A 15,818-nucleotide genomic window follows, 5' to 3' on the forward strand; every position below is an offset into this window, starting at 1 on the left:
GTAAGTAAGAGGAACTGACGTAAGCGGAAATGACCCCGGAAGTAAATGGGGGTTAGGAAGGTTTTTGTGACGGGAAGAAAATTGGCGTGACACCAGCAGTTAGCCGAGTCCGCAATCCATGTTGAGGCACAACGCAGTGACGTGCCTCAACTGGCTGCTGATCACCGCACCGTCTCTTCTCAGTATTTGAACGGCAAATGTGAAAATTCAGCGATTTTGAATAAAAATAATCTAAAACTGGTGAAGTTAAATGGAAAATCACTATAATCACTGGATACATATAACAATTTAATTATTTTTTTTTCTTTTTACATTTTTTTTCTTTCCATGATGGCACGTGAGGCCCCGCCTCACCTGCCTCCACGTATATATATTATATATATATATATATATATATATATATATATATATATATATATATATATATATCACTTTTGGGGCGGAATGACAAAACAACAGTTCACTTGGAGGACTTTTAAATGCTTTTAATTAACCTTCTCTGATGGGAGAGCTCTATTTGCACACTGAACATGAATGCAACAGGCTACAAAAACAGATTCAAGCTATTTACTTTAATACAGTGATTCTCAAACTGTGGCATTTGTGTACGGTCTACCACTAGTGGTATGCGGGCTTCATCTAGTGGTACGCCAGAGAATCACCTGATCACATTTTTAGTTAAATTTTACCTATTTTCAAACACAGTGTTCCTGTTCAAACATTGTGTAATGTTACATTGGCCAAATATATATTTGCTAAATTAAATGTCTGCTGTGTTTTGATGAATACTTAGGCCTACTACGCTACTGTATTTTGATGGTGGTCATTATGGTAATACTTGGAGAGCCAAGAGATTTCTCAGGTAGTATTTGGTAAAAAAAAAAAAAAAAAATTAAAAAGTTTCAGAACCAGTGCTTTAATATGTTAACTATGAGGGGGACACCGTTTTAATGTGTTGTGTAGCAATCATTCGTGTTAAAGTTTAGTGCAGTCAGAATCAAAGCTTTAATTAACTAACAATTGGATTATTTTGTATTTTCACTGGTGCGTGGAATTCAAGTTACAGCGAAGCGTGTGCGTGTGTGACCTCCTGCGTGAGTATCGATAAATCAAAGCACTTTCAAACTGTCTTCTTGCTGCAGACAAGCAGTGATGCATTCACGGACATTCTTGGTGCGTAAAAGTGGGACGCCTATGAGGAGGTAATGAAGTTACCTGACACGGCGGTTTCAGGAACCCACTTGGAGCCGGGGTGCAGAGTGTGAAACACGGCGCGGACCTCTTGGCAGTTCGGCGTCTGTCCGTCTGTCGCGCAGAAGTGCATGAAGACGCACAGAAGAAGCGCACTGGAGACTGTTCGGCTAAACATGGCTGTAAAAGTGCAAACGCCAAGAATCGAAACGAAAGTGAAAGCATTAAAAGAGGATCCGGTGCGGGGTTCGGGACGCCGCAGAGGTTGGGATCAGCATCCTCCTGCACGTGTGATGATCCTGCGTTCAGGCTCGACCGAGTAACGGGATGCTGACAAGTTGGGAAGATTCCGCATCCAACCTACATGCGGGTGCGCGCCCCTGGAAGCGCGTACACGTGCATACACATGCGTAGTGAACACACGCGCGCTCGCAAACGTACAAGTGGCATGGGTGTGACGTCAGAGGTGCGGAAGCTGATGAAGTACAATTGGATGCAATTATATGGCTGTGCCTTTGTGCTTTATCATTACTGTTAGCATTGCACTTCTTTTTTTTTTAATTACAATTAAAATACTCGCTTCAAAACACAGAAAATAGTTGAAATGTCAAAGGAGAACCAGAAGAGTCGACACTAACATCCCATTTGTACCTGAAACGCTCACCTTTGATTCAATGAAGATGAAATGTTGCCATCTAGCGTCCAATCCGCGTAGAATGTTGGTATGTATCCGATTCCAATACCAATACTTTTCTACTATAAACAGAGGACACATATTTTAAGCAAAAATACATGTTTTTTATGATCTAAATACAGAACAAAATAATAGTATATAAGAATAATATAATATTTTCCTTTTGTTTTAATTATAATAATTATAATCATTATATTATTATAATATTATAATATAATAATATATATATTTTTTTTTTAAAGTCACTCGTCCAAAATAAACCATTTTAACATAGAAATAAATGCAATAAACATCATAGGCTGCCCTCCCTGGCAGACCAGGGAGTGGAGGGGCAAAGAGTGCCTGGGTGAGCACAATCCAGTAACTTGCCAAACGTCAAACGTCAAAAAAAAAAGGCTTGGATTTGTATTGAAAATGTTTACACACATTAACCGTCATTGATTCATTACCATGAATTGATTAACGTGGACCCCGACTTAAACAAGTTGAAAAACTTATTAGTGTGTTACCATTTAGTGGTCAATTGTACGGAATATGTACTGTACTGTGCAATCTACTAATAAAAGTTTCAATCAATCAATTAATCAATGAACTTGAATTATTACACATTTCATAATTTGAACAAACAATTTCAGTTTGAATTATTCTCTTCGATTTATTTAAGTCACCACTCCAAAACACCCACAAAATCAAATAAAAAAATAAATAAGCAAAAGGTAAGACAATAATATAATATACAAACTGTAAATAAGTTAATAAATAGGACATAAAAGATGATGTCGGTGTTTGATGCTCCCTGGTGGCCACAAAGGTGAGTACATCCATCACATTTCAGCACTCAGATTTATTTGATCTCCTCAAAGGCCAAGACTGTAGAAATGAAACATGCCATCCAAGATGTACACTGACTATTCTTGAAGATTCCAATTCTTTACTCTTCTCATTTGAGGAAACATACTGTAATAACATGTTGCTGTAATATTTGGGGTGCACTTTTGAGAAATACAAAAATGTAACGATAAACTGTATATGTTAATAATGAAATTATTATATCATAAAAAAGAGATATCGGATCATATTGGTATCAGGTTTTTTTCTATCGAGAATAAGCTAACCTTTTTATTTACAGTAACATGGCTATTGTATGCATGTATGATTCCAGGGTTACACGTAGAAACATCTAACTAACCCTTCTATAAACATCTATTCTTGGTATAAAAATAAGCTAAGCTTTATACAAATATTCAACACTTTTTTATAAACATTCTATTAACATCTAGATAACCTTCGCATAAACATTGATAGGACTACAGTTATCAATTATTTTAGTAAATAAATAATCTATCCATTAGTTTGGTTGAATAATTGAAAAAACTGTTTCTGCTTACCATAATATTTACTCCTTTAACAAAACAAAAACAATGTCAACATTAAAATTGCACCTTTAATGTGTTTGAATTAATAAAAATCAATTAACTTAAAAAAAATTACATCTCTGCTGAAATTACATCACAACACTGACACACCATAGCTCTAATATGTGCCCTATTTAAACAATATTTATAGTTCCAGGCACTCCATGCGGTCCGGATTTGATTAATTTGTACACTCATTAAAAGATTATACAAAGCAACAAAATATAAATAAAAACTTTTTCCTAATCAAATTAATTGATTTAATTGATTATTTGTTGCACCCCTAATCATATACTGTAGCTTACCTTTATGTAAACATTAAACTGACTTTTATACAAACTTTAAGCTAACCTTTATATAAACATCTAAAGGGGATCTGAGCCGAGGATATCGTTGTGGCTCTTGCAGCCCTTTGAGACACTCGTGATTTAGGGCTATATAAATAAACATTGATTGTTTGAATGTGAGTGTGAATGTTGTCTGTCTATCTGTGTTGGCCCTGTGATGAGGTGGCGACATGTCCAGGGTGTACCCCTCCTTCCGCCCGAATGCAGCAGAGATAGGCTCCAGCCTAACTAACATTTAACGATGTAGAATAAATAATAATACTATTGAACTAATAATAAACACGAGAAAACTTGTTTAGTTTTAATCATGATTTTAATTTTTAACTCACTCCCACAAAGTTGTTTCTCTCTCCTACAGCGTCCATTGTAATCAATTATGCAAACGAAGCAACAGTGTCATCTAGAAACTTTTATGACAGTCAATATCTACTTACCTTACCGAGGAGTTGGCAACACTGGAGGATCAAGAGAGATCAGAGGTGATTGAGGACAATGAGGAAGGCGATGTAGAAGAGATACAAATTGAGAACACAGATGCAGAGGATGAGACAGAAGAGCCAGCAAAGAAAGCAGTGAAGATGATTTTCTAATTCCTGGTTAATTAAGACTAGCATTAGGAGGGCACAGTGCAGGGAGAGCTGCTGGAGGTAAGGACATCAGTCGTAAGTATAAATCAACGTTGAAACAGGCCAAACCGGTGTTAAAAAAAAACACTTTTTTTTCCGAATGCATCATGCCGTTTACAAACATTAGCTAACCTTAATCAAACTTCAAATTAGCCTTTATATAAACATATAGCTAACATTTATATAAAAATTAAACTAACATTTAGACCATTTTTAAGCCGTACATGTAGCTATCCTTTATATAAACATTAAACTAACATTTAGACCAACTTTAAGCTAGCCTTTATATACACATCTAACTAACATTTATGTAAACATTAAACTAACCTTTATACAAACTTTAGGCTAGCCTTTAAATAAACATCTAGCTAACCTTCATATAAACATCTTGGTAACGTTTATACAAACATTGAACTAACCTTTATACAAACTTTAAGCTAGCCTCTATATAAACATTTAGAACCTTGGTTGATTGGTTGAAGTTTATTTCGAACATGTTTGCAGTTTCAACTTGATACATCACATATTATTAATTTCGCTTTACAACACGTCCAAAAAGGAGGAGGAAGGAGCAAAGCTTATTATATAAACTTTAGGCTATCCTTTATGATGTAGCGGCTGGCTACGGGGTGTTAGCCAATGGCTTTGGCTGGGGGGCGGGACTTCCGGGGAAGTTAGGGAAGTGAGTTGTTGACAGGAAGTGTTGGTTCGAGTTTTGCCGGGAAAGGAGATAGACGAATGTTGGAGCTGTTGTGTGCCTTAAATGCATCTTGTACAATAAATGCAAGATAACTGAAGAAGTCTCTGAGCCTACATTCCTGAGATTATTACACTGGTGTCAGAAGTAAAACCGACGATTTTCGGAAGAGACTTTGTCGCGGTAAGGACACGCTGCGTATCGCGCATTAGCAAGTTAGCTTCAGTCTGTGAGTTAGCTAGGACCGCAAGCCGTTTAGCATGTTTAGCTCCGGTGAGCATAAGTTTAAAGTTGAGCGGGATGACGCTGTTTTGGAGCAGGTGACCGTCGAACAGCCGCGCTCCTGCTCGCACACGAGCGGCTCGTCAGCCCGTGAGGACGTAAACTTGTGATTTAGGGCTATATAAATAAACATTGATTGATTGATTGAAAGATGTCGCCGCTGCCGCCGCAGCCCACACCTTCCCCGCACGGCGCGTCCCCCCCACCGTCTGCGGCCTCAGTGAAGACGCCAAAATTTGCCGGTGGATCAGATTGGGAGGCGTTCCACGCTCAATTTGAACTGTTGGCGGACGCTAGAAGGTGGGAAGAAAGGGACAAAGCATTGCAATTGGCTTTGTGTCTGGAGGGAGAGGCTCTTTCGTGCCTTCTGCTGCTGGACCCTGAACAGCAGCGGTGCTACGCAGCCCTGGTGGTGGCGCTCAAGTGGAGGTTTGGGAGATGGTCTCAGCCAGCGCTTTTAAAAACTGAACTGAGAGGGAGGTGCAGGAAGCCTGGCGAGCCACTCCGGGGGCTCGCTAATGACATTGAGGGCCAGGTGCGCCGTGCATATGGTCACCTGCCTGCTGATGCACGGAATGAGCTCGCAACTGACCTGTTTGTTGGAGCCATTACTCCTCCTGATCTGCGCGTGCAAGTGCAGCTTCAGCACCCGAGGTCCCTGCAGGAGGCACTGGAAGCTGCCGTGGAGAGGGAGATGCTGGGGAGTGCAGCTTCAGCCGGGGAACTGGAAAGTACCGTATTTCCTTGAATTGGCGCAGGGAATATAGTATTCGCACGTCTAGAATTACTGCCGGGTCAAACTCGTTTTTCAAAATAATTAACGCATGCTTGGCCTTATCGCCGGTTTATTATTGAAGCTGGATCAAATTCGTTTCGCAAAATATTAATTTTATTATCGCATGTCTATAATTTTCGCCGGGTCAAACTCGTTTCGCAAAATATTTTTTTTTTTTTTTTTTTTTTTTTTTTTTTATTTATTTCAAACAACATTTAAAAAAAAACACAAGATACACTTACCATTAGTGCATCAACCCAAGAAAACCCTCCCTCCCCCATTCACACTCATCCACACTCATTTACACAAAAGGAGCTGTCTCTTTCTGTTATTAAAAAAACAACAACTTCTGGTTCCTACAGTATAGAACAATACAGTCTGCAAGGGATACAGTCATTCGAGCACACATGATTGTGTGTGGTGCTGGTCCACTAACATTTTCACTAATCACTATTTTTTATGTAATTGTTTTTAAATTTGTTTTACTTTCAAACAAAACAAACAAAGGACCTTAACTTCACCAGACCGGATTGTCAATAAAATCAGATTGTTCAAAAGGGTTCTTAAAACCAGGTCCAGTTCAGATTACGTCCAGATCGGGCTCAGCAACACACACCTTCACCCATGTACACCAAAAACCAGGGATCACAACAGGTTGCATACAATCCACAAACAAAAATACATTTTCAAATTAAGCACCCATGTACAGTCCACATCACATCCAAGTCGAAGTCAGCAACACATACCTTCATTTATGTACACTTAAAATAGGGAATACAACAACAGATTGCATATCATATATAAACAAAATTACATTTTCAAAATAAGCCTTTGAGGACTTCCCATCTTTTTTATGTTTTTTGGCATCATTATCGTTTTCAACCATATAATTTTCTAAAGTTAAAAAATACTGAATAAATGTTTTAAAGAAAGAAATACTAAGTGAATATCTGTTTTTTGCCTTAAAAATAAACCTTTTACCGAGTACTATAATTAAATTGACTAAATCATGATTGTCAATGAACTCTCCTAAAATAACAGAAACCACATCAAGCTTCATAAACAAACCAATCTTTAAACACATTTTTTCAACTTCCACCCAAAAAGAAGACACAATATGACAATACCAAAACAAATGTAAGGTGGATTCAGGCTCCTGACAACAAAATCGGCAATCATCTGACTCTGTCATATTCCATATTTTTAACATTTTTTTTTTTTTTTTTTTAACATATGGCTAGAACTTCCACCGGGTCAAATTCGTTACGTCACGAGTGACGCATCTGTCCTCATTTTCAAAATGGAGGAAGCTGCTTTCAGATTGAGTGAGCCTATGGCTTTGCACTTTGTTTATATTATAAATATGTTTTTTTGCATTCTATTTTAGTTACTTTGAATTTATAACCCCCTGGCGCTGCTTTGTATTCTTTTTGTACTGTTTTGTACTACTTTTGTACTTATTTGATTGTTGAAATGTTGAAATGTATAAATAAAACTTTAAAAAAAAAAAAAAAAAAAGGAAGCTGCTTTCAGTAGTTTACAATCGCACAAAGGAAAAAAGATAAAGAGCTTTTCAGTAGGATTTAAGGTCCAAGCTATTGAATACCGGTACAGTATGCTAAAGAGAACAGTAAGCAGCTATGTTTTATTAATATACCGTAGCTGCGTGTGTGAAATACTGTATAAGTCATTAAATGACTCCCGCCTCCTGGTGGTAGAGGGCGCTGCCGCGCTAGTGATCCTTCTTGCGACTTCCGGTACTGCAGAAGAAGTGAACACACGCAGCAAGAGATTTTTTTTTCTTTTAACTAGGATTACATACCGGTATCTAAAATAAAACAGTTTTCTAAACTGGACTTTCAATCGAAGCAGGATGTAATAATTAAAGGAATATCTCCATCGAAACAGAGACTTTTAAAACGGAAGAAAGAAAATAAGGAAGACTTCTATAAACAAGTTATCGATGCTTTTGGTCAGAAGGAGCTGCAAATGGACTCCATTTATAAGTACAGGTAAGACCATAATAACGTTTTTTTAATTAAATGTGCTTTTCATGATGGTATGCTTACATCACACTCAAAGCGCACGCCTAAATTTTATGGATTCCTTTTGGTAAACGCCGGAGTGAGAAGAGGTTTTAAAATAATTACCGCATGCACGGCCATCCCGCCGGTTTCCGGTAAACGCAGGTGTGACAGGAGGTTTTAAATTAATTAACGCCCCTGCGGCTATTCAAGGAAATACGGTATACCCCATCCAGTGAGGGCAGCTTCGTCACAACCGTCTAGCGACGGGGCTCCGGCTTGGGCGAAAGAAATTACCGAACTGCTGAGGTCGGTGACTCTGCAGAGTCAACGTGGCCCGCGCCCCATGCAGGTCTGCTGGGGATGTAGCCAACCTGGACACTTTCGCAGGGAGTGCCCTGCCACTCGTCGTGAGCCGGGAAACGGCGCCGGGCCCGCATAGTCAGGGGTATGCGGGCCCCTACGTCCACCGCGGACCCTGACTCGCCAGCCCAGGCTCGTCAAGCAGGGGAAGGAGCACATCAGCACAGCCAGGGGGGAGGGGCTCCATCCCCCCCAGAAGCAGACGACAACTCGCCTTCTACTCCTTCTTCTCGCTTGCGGGCACCCGGAGGAGCCCAGCGGCACAGCCAGGGGTGAGGGACTCCATCCCCCCCAGAAGTAGATGACAGCAGTGTGCCACCTATGGCGGTGGGCTGGACACGGGGGGGGGCCCAAAAGTGGGGGCTCCTGCCATGTTGCTGTCTCTGTCCAGGGGGTGCCTACCGTGGGTCTGGTGGACACAGGGTCATCGGTAACGCTGGTAAGACCGGACGTTCTTCCCAGCAGTACACCACTTGAGCCCACAGCAGTACAGCTACGCACAGTCACGGGCCAGCTAGCTCCTATGGTGGGGAAGGGGTTCCTGTGGTTGTGCGTGGGGGGGAAAGCGAGTTCGCCACCTAGTTTGGGTGGCAGACGTGCAAGACTGCTGCATCTTAGGGCTGGACTTCCTCCAAGTCACTGGGTGCCTGCTAGACATGGGGAGGGGTACACTTAACTTCCCGGGGGGCCCTACAGTTGCCATGGGTACCCTAGTTCCCGGGCCCCTGCCCGTTTCACCGCACGCCTCTACATTCTTGTTGCCTCACACCTCACCTAGTTACTACCCCTGCCCTCGCCCTGTCTCCCTTCAGCCAATGAGGGGGGAGACAGAGCTGTGTATTACCCGGGGATGCCAGCCCTGGGCATCTCTACCCACGGGCCCCCACCCGCAGCCAGCACCCCCGGTCATAGGGGGAGGGGTGTGGAGAGAGGAGTACAGGGACTTGGAGAAACAGCAACAGGAGCAGCTGAAACAGCTGCTGGTGGAATTCCAGGGCAGCTTTGCAATGAACGAGAGTGAAGTGGGAAGAACCCACTTGGCAGAGCATGTCATAGACACTGGCTTGGCACGGCCCATCAAGGGCCACGCACGCCGCATCCCCCTCGCTCGACAGCAGGTATGCGACAAGGCCGTAGATGACCTGCTGCGGGCCGACTTTATTGAGCCGTCCGAGAGCCCCTGTGCGGCACCTGTGGTCATGATCGCCAAGAAGAAGGCTGGAGATTGGCGATTCTGTGTGGATTACAGACGGCTGAATGAAGTGACCACAAAAGACTCTTACCCCCTCCCCCGTATTGATGAGTCCCTGGACCTAGTTTCCGGCTCCTCGTGGTTCACCACTCTGGACCTTAAAAGCAGGTATTATCAGGTACCCCTTTCTCCTGAATCTCGCCCTAAATCCGCCTTCTGTACTGGCCGGGGCTTGTGGCAATTCAAAGTCCTCAGTTTTGGGCTCTGTAATGCCCCCGCCACTTTTGCCCGGCTTATGGACAAAGTGCTGGCTGGTATTTCCCGTCAAGAGTGCCTGGTGTACCTGGACGACATCTTGGTACATGGGCGTTCTTTCGAAGCAGCCCTGGGGTCCCTGAGGAGAGTCCTGGAGAGGATTCCAGCAGCGGGCCTTAAACTGCACCCCGAGAAATGCAGTTTCATGCGGCGGGAAGTAACTTTCTTGGGACATGAGCTGGGGGCACATGGCATTGGCGCCATGGGGGAGAAGGTGCGGGCTGTGAGAGATTGGCCCGCCCCTCGGGACCAAGGACAGCTGAAGAGCTTCATTGGGCTTGCCTCGTACTATCGGAGGCACGTGCGGGGTTTTGCTACAATCGCCGCGCCCCTATATCGATTGCTGGAAAAAGGCAAAGACTTTGTGTGGTCCGAAGGGTGCCAGGAGGCATTCTGGGGGCTGAAACGGGCCTTGTGTGAGGCCCCGGTACTCTCCCCACCTGACCTCGCCCTGCCCTTCTTACTGGACACTGATGCCAGCGGAGTGGGGGTGGGGGGTGTACTTGCACAGCCGTGGCAGGAAGGGGAAAGGGTGGTGGCATACTTCAGCCAGAAACTCAACAAGTCGGAACGGAACTATTGTGTCACCCGCCGAGAACTCCTGGCAGTGGTGCTCTCTATCAGACACTTTAAATATTACTTGTGTGGCCTCCCCTTTGTGATCAGAACTGACCACTCTGCCCTCCAGTGGCTAATGACTTTCCGGGAGCCGGAGGGGCAGGTTGCCAGGTCGGTGGAAGAGCTTCAAGGATACAACTTTAAAATAGAACATCGGCCAGGTGCTCGCCACTCCAACGCGGACGCGCTCTCGCGCCGGCCGTGTGCAGCAGACGGATGTCGGTACTGCGAGCGCAGGGAAGCCCGGGAACAAGAGCGGCGGGCAGAGGGCGCTGAGTGTGCGGCCGTCAGTCAGGCTGATAACGTTGTCTGCGGAGAACTACAGACTGTGACGAATGCTGACTGGAGGCGCACGCAGGTGGAGGACACATACCTTCATCCTGTTTTGCAGTGGGTAGAGGCTCGGAAGCGCCCGCCTTGGGAGACGGTGGCACCATTCTCTAAGGCTACTAAGGGCCTGTGGGCCATGTTTGACTCATTGCGGGTGTCCCAAGGCGTGTTGCAGCGGGCATTTAAGGCCGCGGCCACAGCGGAAGAACAGTGGCAGGTGGTGGTGCCAAAGGGACTGCAAGGGGCAGTGCTTAAGGCAGTGCATGGGGGAGGTGGGTCTGGACATTTCGGGGTCGCCAAAACACTCAAGCGGCTGCGACAGGGGTTCTATTGGGGTCGGCAGAAGAGAGATGTGGAGGACTTCTGCCGCCGCTGTGACCCTTGCGTTGCCCGCAAAGGCCCCACTGGGCGCTCACAGGCACCGCTCCAACAGTTCCCAGTGGGGTGCCCCATGGACAGGGTGGGGTTTGACATTACAGGGTCGCACCCACTGTCTGACAAGGGGAACCGCTATGTCCTTTCCGCCATAGACTATTTCACCAAGTGGCCAGAGGCATACGCCATTCCCAACCAGGAGGCAGAGACCATTGCTAATGCTCTGGTGGAGGGCATGATAGGTCGGTTTGGCGTCATGGCGTCTCTGCACAGTGACCGAGGCACAAACTTTGAGTCCCGGGTGTTTGCGGCCTTGTGCGAGCGCCTGGGCATTCACAAGACCCGCACTACCCCATTGCACCCTCAGAGTGATGGGTTAGTGGAGCGGTTCCATCGCAACCTGGGAGACCAGCTCGCCATTGTCACCTCCCGACACCAGCGTGACTGGGACCAACACCTACCACTGGTGCTGATGGCGTGTCGCTCTGCTGTCCAAGAATCCACGGGGTGCACACCGGCGCTTCTCATGCTAGGGAGAGAGATGCGCACACCAGCAGAGCTGGCCTTTGGCCGCCCACCGGATGCCCCGGCCTTCGCTGCAGGGCCAGAGTACGCCAGGAAATTACAGGACCGGCTGGACTCAGCCCACAGTTTCGCTCGGGAGCAGCTGCAGGAAGCTGGCATCAAACAAAAGCGCTACTATGATGTGACGACCCGAGGAAGGGACTTCGCGCCAGGCGAGTTGGTCTGGGTCTACAACCCGATTCGGAAGAAGGGCCGCAGTCCCAAGCTGGACATCAAATGGACAGGACCCTGTAAGATACTCCAGAAGCTGGGAGAGGTTGTGTATCGTGTCCAGCTTCCCCCCCGGGGAAGGAAGGTGGCCCTCCACAGAGACAGACTCGCCCCGTACCGGTGGGGTCCCCCTTCCCTTGCCTCGGATACACAGGTGACCTCTCCCTTGCCCGCCCAGCCCTTTACCAATACCCCGCTTACGCCCCAGGGGGCACCAATTTCCCCACTCCCCTCCTCCCCCGCCCCCTCCAGCTCCCTCCCGAGGACTGGCACACCCGACCCAGCTGTCCCACTGCTTGGAAATGGAAGAGAGCGGCCGAGGCGGATGAAGAGGCCTCCGGACCGCTTGCAAGACTTTGTGGTGTCCTTAGACTGAAGGGAAGGGGGGTGGGGGGGTTTGTGAACCCGCTTTTGTGTGATGTGAGGGTTATGTTGTTTACACTGTTTTGTTTGCACTAATGGGTTGCTCTGTTTTACATGCTGCTATGGTGTTGCCAAATGTTGCCTTACGGGTCAGTCCTCGAGGGCGAGGACTTTTTGTAAGGGGGGGGTGATGTAGCGGCTGGCTACGGGGTGTTAGCCAATGGCTTTGGCTGGGGGGCGGGACTTCCGGGGAAGTTAGGGAAGTGACGTTGTTGACAGGAAGTGTTGGTTCGAGTTTTGCCGGGAAAGGAGATAGATGCATGTTGGAGCTGTTGTGTGCCTTAAATGCATCTTGTACAATAAATGCAAGATAACTGAAGAAGTCTCTGAGCCTACATTCCTGAGATTATTACAATATAAACATCTAGCTAATCTTTATATAAACTTTGGACTAGCCTTTAAATAAACATCTAGCTAATGTTTATACAAACATTGAACTAACCTTTATACAAACTTTAAGCTAGCCTTTATACGAACATCTAGGTAACCTTTATATACAAAACTCAAAACCAGTGAAGTTGGCACGTTGTGTAAATGGTAAATAAAAACAGAATACAATGATTTGCAAATCCTTTTCAACTTATATTCAATTGAATACACTGCAAAGACAAGATATTTAATGTTCGAACTGAGAAACGTAATTTTTTTTCTGCAAATAATCATTAACTTAGAATGTGTTACATGTGTCCTTTTAACAACACTCTGTAAAAGTTTGGGAACTGAGTAGAGCAATTTTTTAAGCTTTTCAGTTGGAATTTTTTTCCCATTCTTGCTTGATGTACAGCTTAAGTTGTTCAACAGTCCGGGGTCTCCGTTGATGTATTTTAGGCTTCATAATGCGCCACACATTTTCAATGGGAGACAGGTCTGGACTACAGGCAGGCCAGTCTAGTACCCGCACTCTTACTACGAAGCCACACTGTTGTAACACATGCAGAATGTGGCTTGGCATTGTCTTGATGAAATAAGCAGGGGTGTCCATGAAAACGACGTTGCTTTGATGGCAACATATGTTGCTCCAAAACCTGTATGTACCATTCAGCATTAATGGTGCCTTCACAGATGTGTAAGTTACCCATGTCTTGGGCACTAATACACCCCCACACCATCACAGATGCTGGCTTTTGAACTTTGCGCCTATAACAATCCGGATGGTTCTTTTCCTCTTTAGTCCAGAGGACACGACGTCCACAGTTTCCAAAAACAATTTGAAATGTGGACTTGTCAGACCACAGAACACTTTTCCACTTTGCATCAGTCCATCTTAGATGAGCTCGGGCCCAGCAAAGCCGGTGGCGTTTCTGGGTGTTGATAAATGACTTTCGCTTTGCATAGTAGAGTTTTAACTTGCACTTGTGAGTGTGAATGTTTTCTGTCTATCTGTGATGGCCCTGCGATGAGGTGGCGACTTGTCTATGGTGTACCCCACCTACCGCCCGAATGCAGCTGAGATAGGCTCCAGCACCCCCCGCGACCTCAAAAGGGACAAGCGGTAGAAAATGGATGGATGGATGATTATTTGCAAAAAATATATATATATGTTTCTCAGTTAGAACAATAAATATCTTGTCTTTGCAGTGTATTCAATTGAATATAAGTTGAAAAGGATTTGCAAATCATTGTATTCTGTTTTTATTTACGACTTACACAACGTGCCAACTTCACTGGTTTTGGGTTTTGTAAACACCTAGCTAACGTTTATATAAAAATCTAGCTAAGATGTATTACACATCTAGCTAATGTTTAGATAAACACATTCCTAATGTTTAAATAAACATCTACTGTAGCTAACATTTATAGAAGTATGTATACAAAAGTTAAACTAACATTTATACAAATGTTATGCTAGCTTTTATTAAAAAAAAATTTAAAAAACACCTCGATAATGTTTGTATGAACATCTGGCTAACATTTATATACATATCTAGCTGTTCTAATCATCTGACGGATTGAATATAGATACTATGCAATTAATTTAGTTGGTAAATTCAAGTGTAGAAATTGCAAAGTCCTCCACCCGAAAACCACGAGACAAACAGCAGTACAAGTATATTTTTTAAATACAAAAAGTATCTACGGAAACACACACACGCACACACGCACGCACAAACATACAAACAAGTATCTTTCTGTGTGTTTTGTGTAGCAAACAGAGAGCTTTGCATGGATTTGCACAGCCCAAAGTGACAGAAGCTGTAAGCAAACCAACAAAACTCACTGTCAGCACTTTTAAAAGTCCACTTTACACACACATTAAATGATGGCTGCTAGAGAAAGGAGACAGGCAACACCTCAAGTGCACAAAGCAGTAGGTGAAGTGAGTAGACTATCTGCACTGTGAGCACTTTGGAACAGCCGAGTCACTATTTAGTGAGGTTATGTAAGATATATATATATATATATATATATATATATATATATATATATATATATATATATATATATATATATATATATATATATATATATATATATATATATATATATATATATATATATATATATATATATATATATATATATATATATATATTCGCCGATGTCACAAATGGGAAAAACATCACAAATTGGGCAAATGCCAAACAGCTTATTTGGAGGAAGTATGAAGGAAGACAAGATTGTCTTAAAAATATATTCACCATGCCTCCATGGTTTGATTTCAAATGTATGCATTACTCAAACAGTACCAGGACAGTTCAAAAAAAGCATCTAGGATGCCAACAGGCAGAGTACTAGCAGATACTCAAATAGTTCTCTATTCCATGGGGGAAAGTGTTCCCAAATGTGAAAAATCAAACAGGAATGTTTCACTGTAAATATATTTAGGTGCACATTATAATACTTCCTATACAACTGACCAGTCGTTTTTTTATTCATAAGTGTCGTGTTGAATAGTTTAAAAAAAAAAATTTAAAGTAAGATATCCTAAGGTTGGTGGCAGTGAAAAAGCTCTCCAGCCAGAAGGAGCAACTAGGGAAGTAGATACTAAACATGTCACTAACTACACTAGATGCACCTTAGCTGGAGGACCTTTGGTCAGGTCAAATTGGAAATTGGCATTGTCCAATCCATCTGAAAAAAAAAAATGAAAATAATAAATCAAAACAGCAGATTGTAGCAAATAAAGAGGAGTAACATACACATAAAGATAATTCTTTGAATCATTGCATACACGAGTCAAGTGCTTGATTTGCTGGATGTAAAAAAAACATTTTATGTATTTTGGAACCAACTTTTTAATGTTACTACTTTCATGCAAAGATGGGAAAAAATATTAAGTACAGTTATATTAATTTGGTCATCCCTTGACACATCCCGCTTCAAATATTGTGGCTTCACTACATAACAAATATTTT

At 43.5% G+C, this 15,818-nt stretch overlaps 2 protein-coding genes across 3 annotated transcripts in view; one reads left to right on the plus strand and one right to left on the minus strand.

Moving 5' to 3' along the window:
* The window catches only part of gpc3 (glypican 3), a 331,966-nt gene extending 330,450 nt beyond the window's left edge, over nucleotides 1–1,516 (minus strand). For both annotated transcript variants that reach the window (XM_062045445.1, XM_062045441.1), the window contains exon 1: nucleotides 1,216–1,516. In XM_062045445.1, the coding sequence (XP_061901429.1) occupies nucleotides 1,216–1,369 (154 nt within the window). In that variant the 5' untranslated portion in view covers nucleotides 1,370–1,516. The remainder of the gene's footprint in view (nucleotides 1–1,215) is intronic.
* Nucleotides 1–15,818, plus strand: part of ints6l (integrator complex subunit 6 like) — a 173,105-nt gene that overhangs the window by 4,933 nt on the left and 152,354 nt on the right. The window lies entirely within an intron of this gene.

Source organism: Entelurus aequoreus, linkage group LG04, assembly GCF_033978785.1.
Source record: "Entelurus aequoreus isolate RoL-2023_Sb linkage group LG04, RoL_Eaeq_v1.1, whole genome shotgun sequence".
In the NCBI taxonomy this organism is placed as follows: Eukaryota; Metazoa; Chordata; class Actinopteri; order Syngnathiformes; family Syngnathidae; genus Entelurus; species Entelurus aequoreus.